Below are 21,416 nucleotides of genomic sequence, written 5' to 3' on the forward strand. Positions count from 1 at the left end.
TCATTTCAGTTAGATGTCCGAGAGTTTTGTATCTTGTACTCTTCTATCCATTTATAAAATCTTGACCATGTGTCTTCAAAATCTTCTTTATTATGTCCTCTCAGGATTAAGGTTAATGTCCCTCTCTGCTGTTTCCAATATTTTAGTTATAATTTCTTCCTTTGAGGGGATTTCGTTTTTTCTCCAATACAGTTCTGTTGTATATGGTATCATATTTTTAAACATTTTTTGTAACAGTTCATGTATCCAGGACCAATACTTTAACTTTATCACAAGTCCACCACATATGGAAAAAGGAACCAACATTTTTTTGACATTTCTAACATTCTTCATTAGATGGGTCAGGATAGAATTTAGTTAGCTTATCTGGAGTAATATACCACCTATAACACATTTAATAAATATTTTCTTTATATGCAGTCGCTTTTGTAATCTTTACATTTGTTTTCCATACACATAACCACTGATCTATATCAATATAATGATCAACGTTTTGTGCTAAAGAAGATTAGACTGTGACATTCTAACCATCACACCACTCTGGCTCCCTTCCATATCCCAGAGGTTCTAGGATGTTCTCCTGCCTTCACTTGATAAAATGGGATTTTTCTTTCCAGGAATTCCTGTTCTCAGGAGAGGCAGGAGGGCACTTGAGCCACTGCTAAATTGATTCAGATGGTAGAAGTCCATTCACCTGGGCAGTAGGCTACCTATGGAGGAGGCAAACAGGGACTCCTGGCATTAGTTCCGTCTCTATCCCATTGATTTGTTTTTGACCTTTTCCAATCCTGTGGCCACTGTTGTGTTTTCCAAAGTTGCTGGCATATGGAGTGCAGCACTTTAACAGCATCATCTTTTAGGACTTTGAATAGCTCAGCTGGAATACTGTCATCTCCACTAGCTTTGTTGTTAGTAATGCTTTCTAAGGCCCATTTGACTTCGCACTCCAGGATGACTGGCTCAAGGTCAGCGATCACACCGTTGTGGTTGCCAAGGACATTGAGGTCCTTCTTTTATAGTTCTTTTGTGTATTCTTGCCATCTCTTCCTAATCTCTTCTGCTTTTGTTAGGTCCTTACCGTTTTGGTCCTTTATCATGGCCAGCTTTGCACGGAATGCTCCCTTGATTTCTCCAGTTTTCTTGAAGAGATCTCTAGTCCTTCCCATTCTATTGTTTTCCTCTATTACTTTGCATTGTTCATTCAGGAAGGCCTCCTTATCTCTCCTTGCTGTTCTCTGGAAATCTGCATTCAGTTGTGTAAATCGTTCCTTTTTACCTTTGTGTAATTCAGTTGTGTAAATCTTTCCTTTCCTCAGCTATTTGTAAAGCCTCATGAGACAGCCACTTTGCTTTCTTGCATTTCTTTTTCTTTGGGATGGTGCTGATTGCTGCCTCCTGTACAGTGACACGAACATCAATCCATAGTTCTTCAGGCACTCTGTCTATCAAATCTAGTCCTTTAAACCTATTCTTCACCTCTACTGTATATTCATCAGGGGTGTGATCTAGGTCAAACCTGAATGGCCTAGTGGTTTTCCCAACTTTCTTCAGTTTAAGCCTGAATTTTGTAATGAGTAGCTCATGATCTGAGCCACAGTCAGCTCCAGATCTTGTTTTTACTGACTGTATAGAACTTCTCCATCTTTGACTGCAAATAATATATCAATCTGATTTCGGTGATGTCCATGTAGAGTCGCCTCTTAGGTTGTTGGAAGAGCATGTTTGCTATGACCGCGTTCTCTTGACAAAACTCTGTTAGCCTTTGCCCGGCTTCATTTCATTCTCCAATGCCAAACTTGTGCGTTATCCCGGTTACCTTTTGACTTCCTACTTTAGCATTCCAGTCCCCTATGATGATAAGGACATCTTTTTTGGGTGTTAGTTCTAGGAGGTGTTGTAGGTCTTCATAGAACCGGTCCACTTCAGCCTCTTCTGCATCAGTGGTTGGGGCATAGACTTGGATTACTGTGATGCTGAATGGTTTGCTTGGATTCGGACTGAGATCATTCTGTTGTTTTTGAGATTGTATCCCATTACTGCCCTTTTCACTCTCTTGTTGACTATAAAGGTCACACCATTTTTTCTATGGGATTCTTGGCCACAGTAGTAGATATAATGGTCTTCTGAGTTAAATTGACCCATTCCTATCCCCTTTCATTCACTGATTCAGTCATGCCATCTCATTTTTTGACCACATCCAACTTACCTTGATTCATTGATTTTACATTCCAGGTTCCTGTGCAGTATTCTTTGCAGCATCGGACTTTCCTTTCACCATCAGACACATATACAGCTGAGCATCCTTTTGGCTTTGGCCCAGCCACTTCACTCTTTCTGGGGTTACCTGTACTAGCCCTCGGCTCTTCCCCAGTAGCATATTGGACACCTTCCGATCTGAGGGGCTCACCTTCCGGCGTCGTATCTTTTAGCCTTTTATTACTGTCCATGGGTTTTTCTTGGCAAAGATACTGGAGTGGGTCGCCATTTCCTTCTCCAGTGGATCGCGTTTTGTCTGAGTTCTCTTCTGTGGCCTGTCCATCCTGGGTGGCCCTCCATGGCCTAGCCCGCAGCCTCATCGAACCCCGCAAGCCCCCTCACCGCATCAAGGCAGCGATCCATGAGAGAGGTGAAAGGGTTTACCTAGTGGCATAACTCTTTCACAGCTGCAGAGTTAGCAAGCCCTACTGCGAGGACGGGTTCCTTGGTTTTTATCTGGTAACTCACAAAACTCTTTGCTCCTCACTACAGAAGATCCATGACTAGAGAGAACAGCTGTGTCCTGCTCCTTGCTTGTAACTATGATTGGTCTCTTTGGGCTGAACAGGATGATTCTGACTTTCCTTTCAAATGAAGGCTGAATAGCAAAACATATCCTTTTTGGCAGTAGTCATACCTTATGTTAGCTTGGAAGACTGAGCGGCACTACAGCCAGCCTGCTTTGGTTTCTCATCTGTATGCAGCTGAATCTGAGATGTCTTACCCTAGGTCCTCCGGCGAAACACACCAGCCCTCCACAGATGCTTGGGAAAGCAGGCGGCTCCAGCTTCCTGAGCACTCCTGGTGGCTCTCAGGTGAAAGTGGTGCCCATTGCCAGTTTGAATCCATATCAGTCCAAGTAAGTCAGCCAGCTGCGGAACTTGCTGTGGCTTTAAAGCATTGCTAGAGTGCTGTTTCTTAACATCTGGGGGCTGTTCCATGCTTCTGTGTTTTGCCGCCTTTTTCCTTGTTTAATCCTGCAGCTGCAGGTGTGATCTCTTGAAGTCAGTGGATTTGTTTTTGAAAAGTGGGTTCCAAAGTCTGCATACAGTCTAGTTTAGGGGAGGTTGCTCCAGCTGTGTAAAGATGGGGCAATCTGACACAGGCTGCTTTGCCTCCCAGCAAAACAGCACGTCATTAAAACATCAGAAGAGCTTTGTTGGATGAGACTAAAAGTCCATCTAGTCCAGCATCTTATTTCCCACAGTAGCCAACCAAATGCCTCTGGGAAGGCTATAAGGATTAAAGGCCTCATGTTTTTGCTTTCACCCACTGGTGTTTGTAGCACATTGCTTGAAAACATGGAGGTTCTTCAGCCGCCAAGACTAGCAGCTGTGGTTCTACTTACCCTCTATGAGTGGGCCTAGTCCTCTTTTAAAGGACAGCTGTATTATGTGAGACCTTTTTGCTGGCAATGGCAGAAATTGAGGCTGGGCTACCATGGAGCTGAGGCCCCTCATTTTCAAGTGCATTCTTTTGGGCATTACACACATTTATTGTCTGTGTTGTGTTTCAGAAAATGTTAGCTACAGTCGTAGGTGTGATTGTTGAGGAGGGTGAAGAATAGGTAGCTTATTCCTGCAGCAATAGAAGGGGGCTTTTGTGCTTTGACAGAGACAACGTATGTAGATAGGTTATATGTCACCACGTCCATCTAGGCATCTGATGGAAGTAGGCTGGTGCCCACACAATGCTTAGTAACTCAGCAGCTGGTCTGCAGTGTGAGCAGCTGGCATGTAGTATTCAAGATGAGAAGAGAAGAAGAGATTAGATTTATACCTCGCCCTTCACTCAGAGTCTCAGAATGGTTTACAATCTCCCTTCCCCTCCCCACAACAGACATCCTGTGAGGTAGGTGGGGCTGAGAGAGCTCTTGAGAGAACAGCTCTGAAAGAACTTGTGGCTGACTGACGGTCACACCAGTAGCTGAATGCAGAGGAGTGCGGAGTCAAACCTGGTTCTCCCAGCTTAGAGTCCACACTCTCTTAACCACTACACCAAACTGGCCTCAGGATCTGTGAATTATGAGCTGGGCAGGGCTGAGATGCTTGCTTGCTTAGGTTCTGTTAACTGCAGGTCATTTTCAGATTCAGCATTTGGTGCGGGGGAGTTGTATTTTTTAAATATGTGTGTTAGTGTGTGTGTGCACCTGGAAGTCATGGTGATCTCTGGTGACTGACCCCTACTGGGGGCCTGGGGGATATTCAGAGAGGTGGCTGAATAAACCCCATTCCCACCACTGGTATATCAAGGAGGGCTCCCATCCAAGCTCTTGCAAGAGTTGACCCTGTTTAGCTTCTGAGGTTGGGCTTGCCTGAGATTTTGCATTTAAAGCACACAGGTGACGGTGGCAAGGCCTAGCTCAATTAGGTTAATAGGGCTCGAATTCTTGCTCTTTGTTTCCAGGTGGACTATTTGTGCACGGGTGACTCAGAAAAGTCAGATCCGAACGTGGAGTAACTCACGTGGGGAAGGGAAGCTGTTCTCCATAGAGCTGATTGACGAAAGCGTAAGTGCTTCAGTGAATGTGCTGGGTTATCACGTTGCACCCTAGGAAAATGTGGAAGCAGATAATGAGCCCCTGTTCTGCTAATGAGTGGATCAGTTTTTAGAGTCCAGTGAGATGCAAAGTCTGTGGCAATACCTTCTGATTAGTGTTCTGTGTTCAAATCAGCAGTCCCTCCCCCCCTCCCATGTCTGACAGAGGCACATGCACAGAGATGACCTTTCTTTGCCACTGTAGCTAGGCCTGCCCCTTGTAGACCAACTTGCTCCTTGCCAGTGCAAACTCAAAGCCGGCTCTTCTAGCTATTGTTGGTTTGGCAGTGTTTCATCTGTGCTTTGTACCACAGTCAGAAAAGAAACACTGGCTATGGTGTGAAATACTCTTTGCAAGTCCAGCAGTTAACAGTGGAGACAAACTCATGCAGTCTAAATGGAGCACATACCTCAAGTGGGAGCTGAATGGCCTAGGGCTATCACGAGTCATCTCATCGCTGTGGTGAATAGGAGGGAAGACGTGCTGTACACCCTATCCCTCTCCCCACTCCCCCTCCCCAGTTTCTTTACAGTTCCTCTTTATTTAATTTTTTTTTATCATTACATCTCTACCCCGCCCTCCCCGCAAGTGGGCTCAGGGCGGCTTACAATAGGGCACTATGTGCCAAGCATAAAACAACATAAAAACAGGATTTAAAAAAATCAACATTAAAGTGCTCAGTGGTTACAATCAAAATTTAACAAGATGGAATCAAATTTGCAAGATGGACTCCCCAGTATCTTACGTAACAATAGGGAGATTAAAGACCCATAGATGTTACTCGACCCCATCCAGCGGTACTGATAACAGCAAAGTTATGGTTGATCTTCATGGGGCCACCCCTCAAGTCTACCAATGATACTAGTGGTTGTGGCAGCTCCTACTCGAAAGCCTGGCGGAAGAGCTCCGTCTTGCAGGCCCTGCAGAACTGTAAAAGGTCCAGCAGGGCCCTGATCTCCTCCGGAGCTTGTTCCACCAGGTAGGAGCCGCCACTGAAAAGGACCTGGCCCTTGTTGCAGTAAGCCTGGCCTCCCTGGGGTCACCAGGCGATGTTGTGTCCCCGACCGAAGTGCTTTTGGGGGCATATGTGGGGAAAGGCGGTCCCTCAGGTATGCTGGACCCTGGCCATACAAGGCTTTAAAGGTAAGCACCAGCACTTTGAAGCGAATCCGGTATGCTACAGGCAGCCAGTGCAGCGCTTTCAGCACAGGCCGGATGTGCTCCCACCTAGGGATGCCCGCCAACAGCCTGGCCACAGCATTCTGCACTAGCTGCAGCCTCCAGATTTGCGACAAAGGCAGCCCCATGTAGAGAGCGTTACAGTAGTCTAACCTCGAGGTGACCATTGCATGGATCACTGTAGCCAGGTCATTGCAGTTGAGGAAAGGAACCAACTGCCGAATCAGCCGAAGGTGGTAAAAGGCCGATTTGGCAGTGGCTGCCACCTGGGCCTCCATAGTTAAGGCAAGATCCAGGAGCACTCCCAAACTCCTAACCTCCGATGCTGGCACCAAAGGTGCCCCATCGAATGTCGGAAGCGGGAGCCCGAACCGAACCGACCTCTGTCTTCACCGGGTTTAGCTTCAGCTGACTCAGCCTGAGCCACCCAGCCACGGCCTGCAAGGCCCGGTGGAGATCTTCTGGGTCGGAGTCCCAGTCATTTATGTATGTAAGTTATTGCCCTGATCTGGTCGTATCTGGGAAGCTAAGCAGGGTTAGGCGTGATTAGTCCTTAGATGAGAGACCATCAAGGAACACCATGATCACTACACAGAGGCAGGGAATGGCAAACCACCTCTGAATGTGTCTTGGGTTGAAAATCCTACTGGTTGAGACTTGATAGCAAAAAAAAAAGTAAATTATTAAGAGTCTCCTTTCCATTGGAAAGTAAAGACGAAACCTGAGGTGGTCAGACCTAAAATAAACAAACTTTGGTGCTCAAGCATCTGGATCAGTTTTACAGCCCATGGCCTGTATCTTACAGAGGAAGAGACACTCGGAGGTTGAAGGAAGGGTTTAAACTTTGCTGAGTGAAGTGATAGGATATAGGCCATTAGCTGCTTGGTGGCCTGTGCTTATTGGCCATGCTGTGGAATTATTTTTAGGACCGCACAGTGTGGTTTTAAACTCCGGATACATCTTTTTTTCAGCTGTTCATTTAGCTTCTCTTCGCCTTGCTTTTGGGTTTTTGACTGACAGTTTTTATTACATTTGTAATACTCCTATTGCATAAACATCTTATCTGGTGGCGCTCTAGCACTCCTTATAATTATCACTTTTGGGAAGGCCTGTCACAACACTAAGGGTGCTGCCACCACATGGGTGATGTCACCTGCTAATTTGTAGAGCTAGAGGTAGGTATTAGTGAGCCTGTAGGTGGACGTGATTCAGGCTGCCTGCCCTAAGTGGTGTTTCCTTCCCACAGGGAGGGTGCAGAAAGTACTTACTGCTACATTGTGCCTTCCCTGGAGTGAGTTATGGAGCGTGTAAGGCAGCTTTCAAGTGGGTGAGATTTCATGCCATCTGTGAGGAAATCAAGCATGGATATTTATTAGGACTTCAACCGATTACACTATAGTTCATCATCAGCATCTGCTTTGGAGCAGATTGATGTGTTTTTAAATGTACTTACGTATTACCGAAACTCTGGCATAGATGATTTTTTGAAGTAATGACAGAATTGCAAAGGAACTTAAACAGAAGATGCCACTTAAGATATTCTTCCCTTCTAACAACTTTCTGTCACTGTTAGTTGTAGTTACGTATCACAACAAAACAGTCCCCCCAGCAAGTAGGTCATTTCCAACCTCATCAATCTTAAAACTGGCCTCCACTGATCAATGAACCAATAAACTAAAGTTTAGTTTGAGCAACTCACTAAAGGGTGACACACGTGGCTTGTGTCTGTCCTGTGGTAGCAGATCTGCACTGCTGGTGTCTGCCCTGTGGTAGCTTAGGATGCAGCAGTTCTCAGCCCTTTCTCGAGTACTGGGTGTACTTGCCATTTTTCTTACAGTAAACAAAGATGTTTATACTTTTAAATTCTCTAAATATGCCAAACAGTACAATTTTATATGCCAAGTTCTAGTCAGTGCATTTTATGTTGTCAAAAAGAAGTAAAAGAAGTCTAGGTTTGATAAGAAAGTATTGCATGTATTTATGTTTTTTCCAAAATTTCTGGGGACCCCCTCCATGGCTTCAAAATTTTCAGAAATGTGATATCCCTCTCCCTAGGTCAACCTCTGTATTGCAAACCGCACACCATGCTGAGAGTGCATTCAAGAGAGGTGCCAGCAGAGTGTGTAGTGGAGAGGTCTCAGATGAGCCTCATGTATTGCACAGTAGGCAAGGGGATGCAAGTGTTCATCTGGAAATCCCTTTGGAATCCTGATTGTTCTTCTGCCTTCTTCCTTCAGGGCGAGATCAGAGCAACTGCCTTCACGGACCAAGTGGACAGGTTTTTCCCCATTATTGAGTTGAACAAGGTACAGTACAGTTGTCTCTCATAGCAGCGGGTCAGGCATTGTAATGTGGCAAAGGAGTATGAGAGTCCTACATATATTTCCCCTTTTTAAGATCTTGTGTCATCTGAATTAGGATCTGGTAATACTGTGGACACTTGGAAGAAAGGTGACTATGATAGTTGTCCCTGAGAGTGAGGCGCAAGGGTTGTGTCCTTGAGCCCTTACTTCTACAGTGGTGTCTTAAAAGATGTGTGGCTAACTGATTGGGTAACAGTTGCTTATTGTCTTCTCTATGCAACCTGGCATGTACACTTGACCACAAAATCAGAGCTTTCCTTGGATGTTTTTGTTCCAGCCCACAAAACAGGGTGTGGACTTCCTTGTACATGCAGCTTTCCCTGTACTTATTTATTTTATTCAACTTGATATACCGCCCTAACTCCCGTAGGGGTCTCTGGGCGGTTTACATTTTTGGGTGCTAGTCACATATTTGAATCCTAACTAAGGCCACATCAATTCAATGGAAGGGGCTGCCTACCGGCACCCTGGTGGAGGCTGGTGTCATTCTTTCGGCTCGGCTCCTTTTCCCGGCTGCGAGATGTTCTAGCGCTTAGGCAGACAGGCAGATGGTTCACAGGCGACGTCCTCCTCGGCCCGACTACGTCCTTCTGGCTCCGCGCGCCTCTGGATGACGTCACCGCGCCTCCGTCCTCTGCCGACGACAGCCGCCTTGCTCTTTCCACTGCTGGCCACCAGGGATCAGTCCCTCTCCGGCTCTGCTGCCGCCGCTCGCCACCTTCAGCGCCATACTTGTGAACATGACACTGATCTCTCTATTCCTCTGCTGATTGTTGGCGGCATTGATCATCTTTGGGGCATCCCTGATGGAAGGAGGGGTAGAGATTGAGTAAGGGACCCAGTGCTTACCCTGTGACACATGGAATGTGTCTGCAGGTGTGCTTCATGCTTTACTATTTTTTATCTGCTGCAGGTCTATTACTTCTCCAAAGGCAACTTGAAGACTGCTAACAAACAGTACACAACTGTGAAGAATGATTACGAGATCACATTCACAAACGAGACTTCTGTCATACCATGCGAGGATGCACAGCACCTCCCCTCAGTCAAGTTTGGTTTTGTTTCCATTGGTAATCTGGAGAACGAAAACAAAGATTCAATAGTGGGTGAGTCTGTCTGGACAGGGCTTCAAACAAAGCTGTGGAGAGGAGGGTGGCGGTTGAAGTGTGCTCTGTCACATTTCTACAGTTCCAGTGGCGGTGGCTGAAATACTGCTTTTAGTTGCCAAGAAACTGACAGACATGGCCATCACCGTATGTCAGGATTTATGTTTCCACTAGAAAAGAGTGGCAGAATTCCTTATTTGGAACAAGTGGGCCTCTTTGATTTGGATCTGTAGTTACTAATAGGCTACAGAGGTCCGAATCAGTGCTTACTGGGGTTGCCATGTTGCTCTGCCAACATGGTTGTATCGTGATGTGTGTGGCTTCTGTGCTGAAAACATCTGGGGACATCTGTAAATGAAGTAAGAATTTGTGAGAGTACCAGTTTATAGTGTGTCTGGTTTATCGTTAGAGGAATTTTTAAAATCAAAACTTACAGACCCATCGTATTTTCCTGTTGTGCTTAACCTTCGGGGTAGGGCAGGATATAAATCTAAATATAAATAAATAAATAAAACATCATACGGATGTCTGCAAAATGACAGTGTGGCCTTAGTTTGGTATCCAGCACTCTCCCAATAGAGAAATAGGGAAGAAACACTGTTTGTGGCAACAGCACTAGTATCTCCTAATTGCAAAGTGGCATTTTGGAGCTATTCATGGAAAAAACCAATCTACACTATTTATTTAGGCTATCTATATTCCACTTTTCTCCCCAGGGGGAACCCAGAATAGCTTACAACCTTGTCCCCTCCCTTCCTAACTTACCTCACAGGTAAGAGTGACAGGCCGCAGGTCACTCAGCTTTAGAACCTTGTCCCTTCCTAACTTACCTCGTAGGGAAGAGTGACTGGCCCCAGGTCACTCAGCAAACTTCCTTGACAAGTTGGGGATTCAAACCTGGGTTTTCCAGATCCTAGCCCAATTCACTAACTATGCTGGATAGCCCAACATACTGGTCTGATGCCACAGTCCCCTACCACACACATACGAAGGAGAACGTGAAAGGTACAAAGGCAGCATTACATCCTAAATTTTAGGTGTGAGCCACTGTAGTGCGTCCAGTCCAGAGCCCTATTACCATTTTCCATGAATCTCTGCAGATGGGTATTTGAATCCTTGTATACCGCACAAACAGCTCCCCCTACTCCCTTCACTGTTCCTTGTAAGGGGTGCATTATCCTTGGATCCCCAGTTGGAGGAGTGGAGTTGGAACATCCCTGCTGGGTGTCAGAGTCCTGAGAATAGCACACGTGTAAGCGTTCTGTGAAGGCAAATGTAAGCAAGATGCTGTTTCTAGATTTATCCTCCTTAAGCTGTTTGTGCAAACGCCCTTTCCTAGAGTCACCACCAAGTTCCCATTTGTGTGTTCTAAATGTGCATACCATGAGGCTGAAATTATGTAGGCCCATGCCATCTGCTCTGTTATTTGAGAAATGGGTGGCCTACCTGGGAGTGTGATACTGCTGTGAGTTGTGTTAGATACAGAGTGTGTTGGAAACCTGTGCTGCGTCACAGCTGCATTGCACCAGGGGAGCAGATTTTTCTTCCTCTCACCGATATCCGCAGGATCATCCATTGTAGGGATCAGATTGTCCATACTTGAATCTGGAAGAATAATTTAGACGTTTCCCTTAAGAACATAAGAAGCGCCATGCTGGATCACATATAGTGATGGCTGCCAACTTGGAAGGCTTTAAAAGCGGAGTGGACAAATTCTTGGGGGGGGGGGGCTTATCAATGGCCCATCAAGTCCAGCATGCTGTTTGCATTGTGGTTAACCAGCTAGCTCTAGGAGTCCTACCGGTAGGATGGCTGTAACAGTATTCTCCTGCCTGTACTCCCCAGCAGTTGATATCAAGAGTCATTCTGCCTCTGGTACTGGAGGGAGTGGATAATCCATTATGACTAGTAGCCATTGATAGCTCCATCCTCCATGAATTTCTCCACTCCCCTTTCAAAGTCTTACAGGTTGGCAGCCATCACTGCATCCTGGCAGCAAGTTCCACAATTTAACTGTGTCCTCTTGGAGAGGCCTTGTTGTCAAAACTTGTAAAAACCAGAGTAATTTTTGACAGGTCTTCTGTTTAGGGTGCTATGACAATTATTATATTCCTCATGGATTTCCCTCCTTGCCTTTCAGATGTAATTGGAATTTGCAAGAGCTTTGAGGACGACAGAAAAATTGTAATGAAGGCTTCCAATCGAGAGGTGTCCAAGAGGGATATACACTTAGTGGACATGTCTGGAAAAATGGTGACAGTCACGCTATGGGGAACTGAAGTAAGTTCTCTGCATTGTTCCTGAAAGCAGAATTGGCTGTTTTGCGAGAGAGGGGGGAAAATGCATGCATATCAGTAAATATACTCAAGCAGGAGAATCTCAGGAACAGAATCCCTGTTGCAGTGAGAGCAGTCTCTGCTTGGGTTATGTTCCATCTTTGGGACAAGAAGCAAGCACAGTTTGATAGTCAGCTCCTTGGCGGTAGGGTGGAGACGATTGTAAGGTCACTCATTGAGCATCCTTATTCTGCCCTAAGAAAGGGAACAGATTGTTGTCAGCTCTCTGTAGTTTCAAGGAAAGTTCTTCATTTGCAAATTTGTATCTGCATCCTTCTCTTTTTAAAATGGGGGACCTTGGGGTTAATTGCTTTATGATCAAATATTTATCCAGGTTAATGATTATTTATTTATTTATTTTTGTATTTCTATGCCACCCTCCACTGGAGGGCTTAGGGCAGTGTACAGCATGGTTTAAAACACAGTTTCACAGGTATATATATAAATCCAGTCTAAAACCCATTTAAATTAAATCTTAAGAACATTCTGATGGTGTAAGTAATTATTAATTCCTCTTATGGGGGGGCAGATCAGGGCCAGATTTGACAGTAAACTTTTGCTATTCTCAACCATAGGTCTGGTGGAGCATCTCTGTTTTACAAGCCCTGTGAAACTGTCTTAAGTCCTGCAGGGCACATTTGTCACCAGGTACTGGAGTTGGCAGGGATCCCACAGTGCAAGAGAGGAAGGACTCCTGCCTCCCCCTATGCTTGTTTTCTTGAGCTGAAACACGTGGGGAGGGGGAGGCAGGAACCCTTGCTCCTCCCTCAATGCCACAGTCCCAAACCTCATCCAGCATCCACAGGCTTTTTAATTAACGTTTCCAATGGCTGTGGGGAAAGCAAGTGGGGTCCAGGGAACCTGCTGGATCGGGAATGCTGTAAACATAGTTTATCTTGATTTTAGTGCTTTTGATAAGGTTCCACATAATATACTTGTTGGCAAATTGGAAAAATGTGATTTGGATACTATGACTGTTAGGTGGATCTGTAACTGGTTGACAGATCGCACCCAAAGAGAGCTTGTGAATGGTTCCTCATCTTCTTGAAGAGGAGTGACAAGAAGAATGCCTCAAGGATCTGTCCTGGGACCTGTTTTGTTCAACATTTTATCAATGGTTTCGATGAAGGAATAGAGGGAATGCTTATTAAATTTGCAGATGATACTAAATTGGGAGGGGTAGCAAATACGGTAGAAGACAGAGTCAGGAGACAGGATGATCTTGACAGGCTGGAAAACTGATCTAAAAGAAATCTAATGAATTTCAATGGGGATAAATGTAAAGTTCTGCATTTAGGTAGGAAAAATCAAATGCATAATTATAGGTTGGGGGAGACTTGTCTTGGCAGTAGTATGTGCGAAAAGGATCTAGGGGTCTTAGTAGACCATACACTGAACATGAGTCAGCAGTGTGATGCGGTTGCTAAGAAGGCGGGTGCGATTTTGGGCTGTATCAACAGAAATGGTGATTGCCACTGGGGTCAGGAAGGAATCCTGTAGGTCTTTTTGTCATCTGGGCATGGAACAGCGGTCACTGCAGGTGTGGAGGGGGGAGGTATTTGTGAATTTCCTGCATTGTGCAGGGGGTTGGACTAGATGACCCTGGAGATCCCTTCCAACTCTATGATTGTGTAATTTTGTAATTGTGTATTGTGTAATTTTGGCCAAAACGTGAAGTGCTGTTCTGTCTAAAGGTACTGCTAATCTTCCCATGCATAATGCAGTTCCATCTGCTATGCAGGTGGTGGTTGCAGATCCCTTCTGAGGAAGGCATCCCTGGACCTCAGTGACCCAAATAACTGTTGTGTGGCGGCCAACATTCCATTTTTGGGCAAGGTGCCCAAGCAAGTGGTGGCTGTGCAGCCTCAGACAGTCTTGGAGGAGGGAGATTTATGTAGACCCTTTTCCATTCTGAATTCAGGCCTGGGTTTGGGACGGGGTGTGTGTCTTTTTGCGATTACTATCTTTGCAGGGAGAGTGATGAGGGATTTCTTTCCTGGTGGTTCTCCTGGAACTCTGGGCACCATGCTTTGATGGTTCCAATGTTACTTGCAGGGTGGATTTGATTTAAATCATGATTTTAATCACAATTTAAATCACTAGTCAGTAAGACTAGATTTAAATCATGGTTTTCTACATAAAGACTCATTCTTGCGGGTACAATTTTTTTTGTGTGTATTTTGCATATGTGTGTGTGCACGTGAGTGTGTGCACCTGGAAGTCATGGTGACCTCTGGTGACTGACCCCTACTGGGGGCCTGGAGGATATTCAGAGAGGTGGCTGAATAAAGCCTGCCCCCGCCTCCTGACTGCTGATATTTCATTATTTGCCAGAGTCAACCCTGCTTAGCTTCCGAGATGGGGCTTGCCTGGGTTATCCAGGTCAGGGCCTTGCTGGTATAATCTTAATATTTACAACCACATGAAGGTTCCATTTTTAGAATAACAACTTTTCATATTAGTTTTACAAGTTATATCAAAAAAATACTGACTTGGTTATACTATTAGAAACACATCATAGATAGATAATTATGAAATTATTACAAGGTGAACTATCTCCAGTTTAATAGGTTAACTTTTCTGCTATACTTTATTGGAAGGAGAAAAGTAATCATTACCTTAATAATAACAATTTAAACTAAAACAATAACATTATAGCATATGTATTCTTGTACTTGCTTAAAAATCCATGTTAACTGATGTGGTTAAACAAAATATCTTTTTTTAAAAAAGCTTAGACTGTCAGCTCAGTCCAAACATGAGAAACTTAAAATACTATCCTCTGTAGCTCACTCATCATCTTCTTGTTCATTCATAATCTGGAAAAGAAATACAAGCTTTCCTGCTTTATCAGGTCCCAAACGATTTCTCAATTTAGAATGAATGAGTCCAAAGTCCAAAGGATTTCTACGCCAGCAGAAGAAGCTACTACTGGTAAAAGTGAGATCATTAGTTCAATAGTCTCTAAGTGCTTAAGTGACTTACACCAGTTCACTAGTGTGACTTTCTTTAAAACATCATTAGCAAACATATATTTCTTGAATGGTTCTCAGCTCTGAAATGTATTATAGTTAGCATTACAGATGGATGATTGCTGGATACCCATGTCATAGCTAACTCCTCTTCCTTAGCACTTAAGGTTTGACCCTGGTATTGGATATTGACAATATTTGTGAGAAAATGAGCTGGAGGCAGTGTATGTCCCATTCTTTTTTGATGCTTGTACTTTAATTCTGTCAGTGTGCAGTTCTGTTTTTAAGTGCTCACTCACTCAGTTCCAAATTTCAATAGCATCAGCAATAAAACAGCTATTTCTCTATATTTTGTTTAAAGCTTCAGAAATGGGTTTCAGGATGCTCAGCATAGGTTCAACATTTCTCTTAAGCCCAATGTTGAGAACTTTTAGCCTTGACAGTACAATCTATTTTCTCTAGATTTGTTCACAAACTGTCGTCAGAATAGGCTAGTTCTTGATATACTGCTCAAAACAGTCCACTACAGAGTTCCATCTAACATCTTGTGGGAACGTTAGCTTGGTTCCACCCATTCTTTTCAGAGATGCTGCTGCAAAATTATTGTTACAGAAGTATTTAGAAATTTCAATGACATTTGTCTTTATTTCTGGAACACTGAAGTCTTTGGCTAGGTGGTGCAGCAAATGGGCATTGCAACTACGTTACTGGCTTTGTATTCTCTTCCTGCTCTTTTAAATTTGTTCTCATCTTGGATACATTTGCAGCATTGTCTGTGACCAAACTGCATACTAGACATTTGAATTTTTGTTCATGTTATTATAGTTTTTGCTGCCACTTCTTGTAAGTATCCCTCTGTGTGTGCATTTCCTGACATATCCGTTGTTGCTTCAAGGAAGACATTCCCTTCTTTTGTTGTTACACAAGCACATACAACAGGATCATTGTGGACATTGCTCCATTTCTCTGTCATACACTTTATCCAGCAGTTTCCCTGCAACATCTGGTCTGCTGGGTGGTCTGTATTCTGGTCTCAGTGACTGAACCATATTAATAAAGTGTGGGTTTTCAGTCAGACAGAAAGAAGAGTTTGTCACATAAACAAACTGAGCCATATTTTCATCAATTAACTTTTTCTAATCTGCTGGTTTTGATCACAAACACATCTATGGTGGTTTCTGGGTGGTCGGCTTTTTTCTTTCTTTTGGTCATATACTGTGGATGTGTGATGTATATGGTGTGACTGAAACACTATCCTGGACAGATAACTCTGAAACTGTAGAACAGGAGGATGGTGATCTTGAAGGTGGATAGCTTCCAGAATCCTTTAAGTTGATGATGGATTCCCCTAACCAAAGAAGTCAATGCTGTTATTTTATTATTTATACCATTTCTGCTTATTTAGCATTACTCATTGTATTCACTGCCACTCAGTGTTGCTTGTTCCAGCTCTATTTCTTCATAACAGCTGTATCAAAATGACAATAACATGCAGTAATAAATAACAAATATAATTTTGCTCAAACATGACAGTTCCTCAAGGCAGTCTTTAAGAAATATGATGATATCAAAACGTTTACCAACCTGAAGATCCTGCCTGTTCAAACATGTTCCTTTTGTCATCTTCATTACAGCACTTCTCATGATGTTGTTTCATTCGGACCAGCAGGCCTTGCATTTCTTTGTTGCATTTTTTTGCATTTTGCACACGTGCCTGCCTTTCCCTTAGGTAGGGAACTTCATTAAAATATTCCCAAACTGGGTCTCTTTTAGAGCCATTATAGGTTTTCTCCTCCAGGGAAAAGAATAATATGATAAACTTCAGGCTATACACACAAAGATCCAAAGACTTGTGGAGTATTCTGCTCAGAAGGTTTCACTTTCATTTCGCTGCCTGCCCCCTCCCTCCTCACACTTAGCTTCTCGTGCAGATCTATTCCACTTCCAACAATCTTCTATTCATTGAATTTTTAAAAACTTAGCATTTAAGAGGTTGATTCTGTGTACATAAATTTGCAAAGGAACAATGAGATTAAGGTCTTTTTCTGAACTCTTATGTTATAAAAATGTTTTTGCTGTGAAGAAGAGGCATGTGATAGTTGAAGCAAAATATAAAATAATGTTATACAACTGATAAGATGGAAGTGAATATCACTGGCTTCCAGAAGACGAGGATGGTTAACGGATGTACATTGTTCGACCACTGTCTGTTGTATGTGTCAATGGGGTTCAGGACATAGTGTTTTTGATCTCTGATTTGGATGATTGTTAACGTTTAGTATTGTATCTTATGGTTTTGAAATGTTCTCAATAAAAATATATTTAAAAAAAAGAAAAAAGAAAAAAGAAGAGGCATGTGATCTCTGCAGACACAAATTCACAAATTCTGTGGTAATATTTTCTAGATAGAAAAACCGCCCAATAATCTTACAGAAACCTCTGGAAGAACATGACATTATGAATGGATTAATGGAATTCATTTACCAAAAAATTTAAACATTGCAGGAATATACAGCCTTATGCTACATAATTAAAAACTAATCCTTATTTCATGATGAATAACCTTCAAACTATAATGTATCTTAAATGGAAAACTATCTTTAGATAGCTTTTTCCTCAAAAAGTATGTTATTTAAAAAAATCTAATTTAATTTTTTTTTAAATCCATTTTTAATTTTTTTAAAAAATCATTGGTTGCTCGGCCAATTCCAGAAGGAGGTGTTGGGGGACTGCTGATTGGCCCTGTGGCATTAATGTTGTGAGGTCTCACGGTCTTGACTCCCATGCCATTTCACATCTACATGAAATAACTGAGGAAGAACGTCAAAAGATTTGGAGGTGCCACCAGTATGCAGATGAAACTGAGCTCTATTTCTCCTTAACAGCTGAGCTGTGTGGGCTTGTGAGGCAGACCACCTGCAAACGGTCATGGAATAGAAGAGGGCAATAAATTGAAGCTCATTCCAGGCAGCCCTCAGTTGTTTGCAGAGGGGGAAGGGCATTTGCACTCCTAAAGGAGCAGGTTCACAGCTTGGGGATGCTGCTGGATCGTGTACAGTTCAGCCTGCCAGTTAACAGCTTCCTCACAAGCCTTGCTCTTTGTCCCCTCTGCCTGCAGAGGTGGGGCAAGTGGCAACCAGAAACTGAGCTTTTTCAGTAGTGGCCCCTCATATATGGAATGCTGTTTCCCTTGAGGCTCACCTGGTATCCACACTACTCATTTTTAGGCTCCAGACCCAAAAAAATCTTTTTGTTCATGCGTGTAGCTAGAAGGGTGACCTTTTTATTGGGTTTTACAATCTGCTTCTTCCTTGAATTTCTGTTGTTTGGCACCTGAGATCATCTTCAGGTTTTCTCCTTCTGAGCTCTTATGTGTGTTTGTGTTTTGTAGACTGGTTTGTGATGGTCATTAATTTAAAGGATTTTAGAGCTTGTTGAACTTATTTCTTTTTATTTTATGAGCCACTTCAAGTAGGCGAGATGGAGTATAAATAAATAAAGTGCAATAAATATACACAGGAGTGCTTCGGTTAAGCCTGACTCCATGTGCAAGTTCACTCACACTGCACCATAGTGGGAAGAGCATCACCTACATCTCTGTCTTTGCAGGCTGAAAAATTTGATGGCTCCCGGCAACCTGTGGTGGCCATCAAAGGAGCCAGAGTCTCAGAGTTTGGTGGCCGAAGTCTTTCTGTCCTTTCATCAAGCACTGTCGTCATGAACCCTGATATTCCAGAAGCCTTCAAGCTGCGTGGATGGTATCCTTCTTTCTGTTATCAGTGGCTGTCTATTGCTTAACTAATTTGGTGGGGGCGGGGGAATTTGCTTGCCTGCAGAATTGGGTACTAGGAAGGGCCTTGCTTATAGCCTGACACAGCTGAGTTCCCATAATTAACTTCAAAGAACTTGGCTTTCATATAGTTCATATAGTGACAAAGATGACAACTTTTGGGTGCCATTAAACATGGCACTATGCGAGACTAATTTGGCCTATGGGGCAGGTCATTCATGGCAGAATCACTCTTTCCACACTTCTGTTTGTTTTAGTGGGTTTTGCCCATCAAAATTTCCCAGTGGGTGATGCCCCAAGTCAATTTGTGCAAAATGGGTGATTTGGATTTTCCACCTCTGATATCTTGGACCAGCCCGGTTTGAAAGTTCCTCTCAAGTGTCCATTTCCTTCTGCGATTGCTGCTGGAGTCTATTTTCTCAAAACTCAGAGGGAGGGATTTTGCTTTCTCATCCTGGGTGCTCTCCGGTGTTGCTTGGCATTTGACATAATGCCAAAAAGGGTATTTTGCTGTTGGCAACACAAGTTGCTGGTGTTGCCAGGGTGCAGGTTCCTGGGAGAGAAAGAGACCTTGCTGCTAGCTTACCAGGTATCCTGCAGTTCATCCTGGAATGGAAAACCTTGTATTTAGGAACTTTTGTCTCCATTCCTGGATAAGCCATAGATTCCATGTACAAGCTTTGGATGAGAGTTACTTGATCTTGGGTCTCAATCCCCAGTTGTAGAAATCGGGGGCGCGCGCACTTTCTCTGCCTTACATGTTGCTGAGGACGACAGTCCATTAGTAACGGATGTACTTTAATGCACTCAGTTGCATTTGGTCCATTGTTCCTCTTAAGTGCTCTTGGCACACTCAAGGCTGTGCCAGAGACAGAAGAGGCAGCCTGTCTCTGCTCAGTGTCCCCCCCCCCCCAACCCGGAGTGTTTTGTTTAATTTGATGGCCAGTATGAAAATCGGTTGGGGGGGTTCCTCTGTCTTCAGGTGTTGAGCATCAGCGTGGGCTGATATTCGTGATCCATTTAGGCTTCACAAAGAATTTAAAAGGAATCTACATGTGCTGAATGACAAGAGTGTGGAAGAAGAGAATGAGTACAGAAAAGGGTGGGAAAAGGGCGCCTGGTAGGGTAGTCACCACCCCTATATGTTTGTGGCCCTAGGTTAGATTCTGTAAAAAAAAAAAAAATGGGATTAGCACCCTCTGTAAGCTGCCCAGAGACCCTTAGGGGTTAGGGCGGGATAGTAAATCGAATAAATAAATAAATGAGGAAGGCTCAGAGAGAAATAGTGGCAGTACCGGGGACGGGGGGGCCATTTGTCCTGGGGCTTAAGCTAAATTTGTCCTGGGGCTCAAGTGGGCTAAAATAGTTAACTGAGGTGAATTTCAGAATTTTCACATTTTATGGTTTTATGTGCATCACTGTCAGGAAAAAATGTGACACACATTCTCCCTCAGCTTATTTTTATTATGGCCGGAGACTAGGGGTAGGCAAAAAAAAAAATATCAGGTTTTTTTTCTGATTCAGGTCTATTGGGCCTGAAAAATAACGGTATTCTGAATATTCCCAAATACCAATATCAGTATTGCATTGGGATTTGGGTAAATATTTGGGAAACCCAAATTTATTCAGCTCCATTATACCCTATGGGGTCCGTCCCCATAGGGTATAATGGAGAATTTAACTAGGGGTATTTGGGACTCATGGGGGGACTCTTTTTTGAGGTAAAGGCACCAAATTTGTAGCATACCTGCTGATGTCTCTCCTCAAAAAAAACCCCCAAGTTGTAAAAAGATTAGAACAGAGGGTCCAATTCTGTGGGCACCCAAAGAAGGTGCCCCCATCTTCCATTGAAACCAATGAAGGAAAAAACACATTTAAAGAGACTGCAGTCTCTTTAAATGCCTTCTATCCACGCCCAAATAAAAGCCGAATAATATTGACTTTTATTCGGGTGCAGCTATTTTAGTAGTCAAATCAGATTCTCCAATCTGTATTCGGCTGAATAAATACCTGAAAAATACCAACAAGGTATTGGGGGAGGGTATTTATTTGGCTCAGTATATACTGAGTGAATACCCCTACTGGGGACCTCAGTAGCCAGAAGTGTCCCAGGCTTTCCTGGACCTCTGAGATGAGGCCTGCCCATGGGATCAAGAACTCAGAGGTGTATGGCTGGAATGGTTCAGGAAAAAGATCTCCTCAGAAACATGGGTTTAGCAGTGCAGAATATCCTCTGCAGGAAACAGGTTATTCTGAATAGGAGGTCTCAACCTTTTCATTGAACAACCCAAACTTTCCAATTAGGAATTCTTCATCTCGGTTAGTGGTACAACAGAAACTTAACTCTCACTGAGGTGGTAAACCTGTGTCTGTGTCAGACTGTGTGGGGGGGCTGGCATGATTCCTTTGGACAACCACCCCTGCCCATGGAAAGCTAGCACGTTATAGATAAGAATAGCCTAATCTTCTCCCTGACATAATTTTCTGTGTTTAATGGTGAACCATTAAATTATGTAAGCCTCTTGGCCTGTAGTGTGAAGAGCCAGTCTTGTGTAGTGTTAGTGTGGCACTAAAGCCTCCATGATGTGAGTTCAGGCCCCTCTTGGCCTTGAGGTTCTTTTAGTGACCTTGGTCTTTTTTTCTTGTCTCAGCCTAACATTCCTCACAGGAATGCTGAGGATTTACTTCCTTGTTTGCATCATTTATAGTCTGCCTTTGTTGCTGAGACTCAAGGCGGATCGCATCATTAAAAACAATGCCATAGAAACGGTATAATAGATACAACAAGCAGCGCAATCAAAAACTGGATTACAAAATTATGGAATATGAAAACTGTATAATACGTGCAGTAAAGTGGGTTTACAAAAGCGGAGAA

The 21,416-nt window shown here is 43.5% G+C and overlaps 1 protein-coding gene across 1 annotated transcript in view; it reads left to right on the forward strand.

Moving 5' to 3' along the window:
- The window catches only part of RPA1 (replication protein A1), a 78,442-nt gene that overhangs the window by 38,781 nt on the left and 18,245 nt on the right, over window positions 1–21,416 (forward strand). Inside the window, exons 7-12 of the mRNA XM_015421866.1 lie at window positions 2,986–3,115; window positions 4,663–4,765; window positions 8,212–8,280; window positions 9,251–9,443; window positions 11,584–11,723; window positions 18,361–18,509. Coding sequence (XP_015277352.1) covers window positions 2,986–3,115; window positions 4,663–4,765; window positions 8,212–8,280; window positions 9,251–9,443; window positions 11,584–11,723; window positions 18,361–18,509 — 784 coding nt within the window. The remainder of the gene's footprint in view (window positions 1–2,985; window positions 3,116–4,662; window positions 4,766–8,211; window positions 8,281–9,250; window positions 9,444–11,583; window positions 11,724–18,360; window positions 18,510–21,416) is intronic.

The sequence above is a fragment of the Gekko japonicus genome, unplaced genomic scaffold, assembly GCF_001447785.1.
Source record: "Gekko japonicus isolate JY-2015 unplaced genomic scaffold, Gekko_japonicus_V1.1 scaffold21, whole genome shotgun sequence".
Taxonomy (NCBI): domain Eukaryota; kingdom Metazoa; phylum Chordata; class Lepidosauria; order Squamata; family Gekkonidae; genus Gekko; species Gekko japonicus.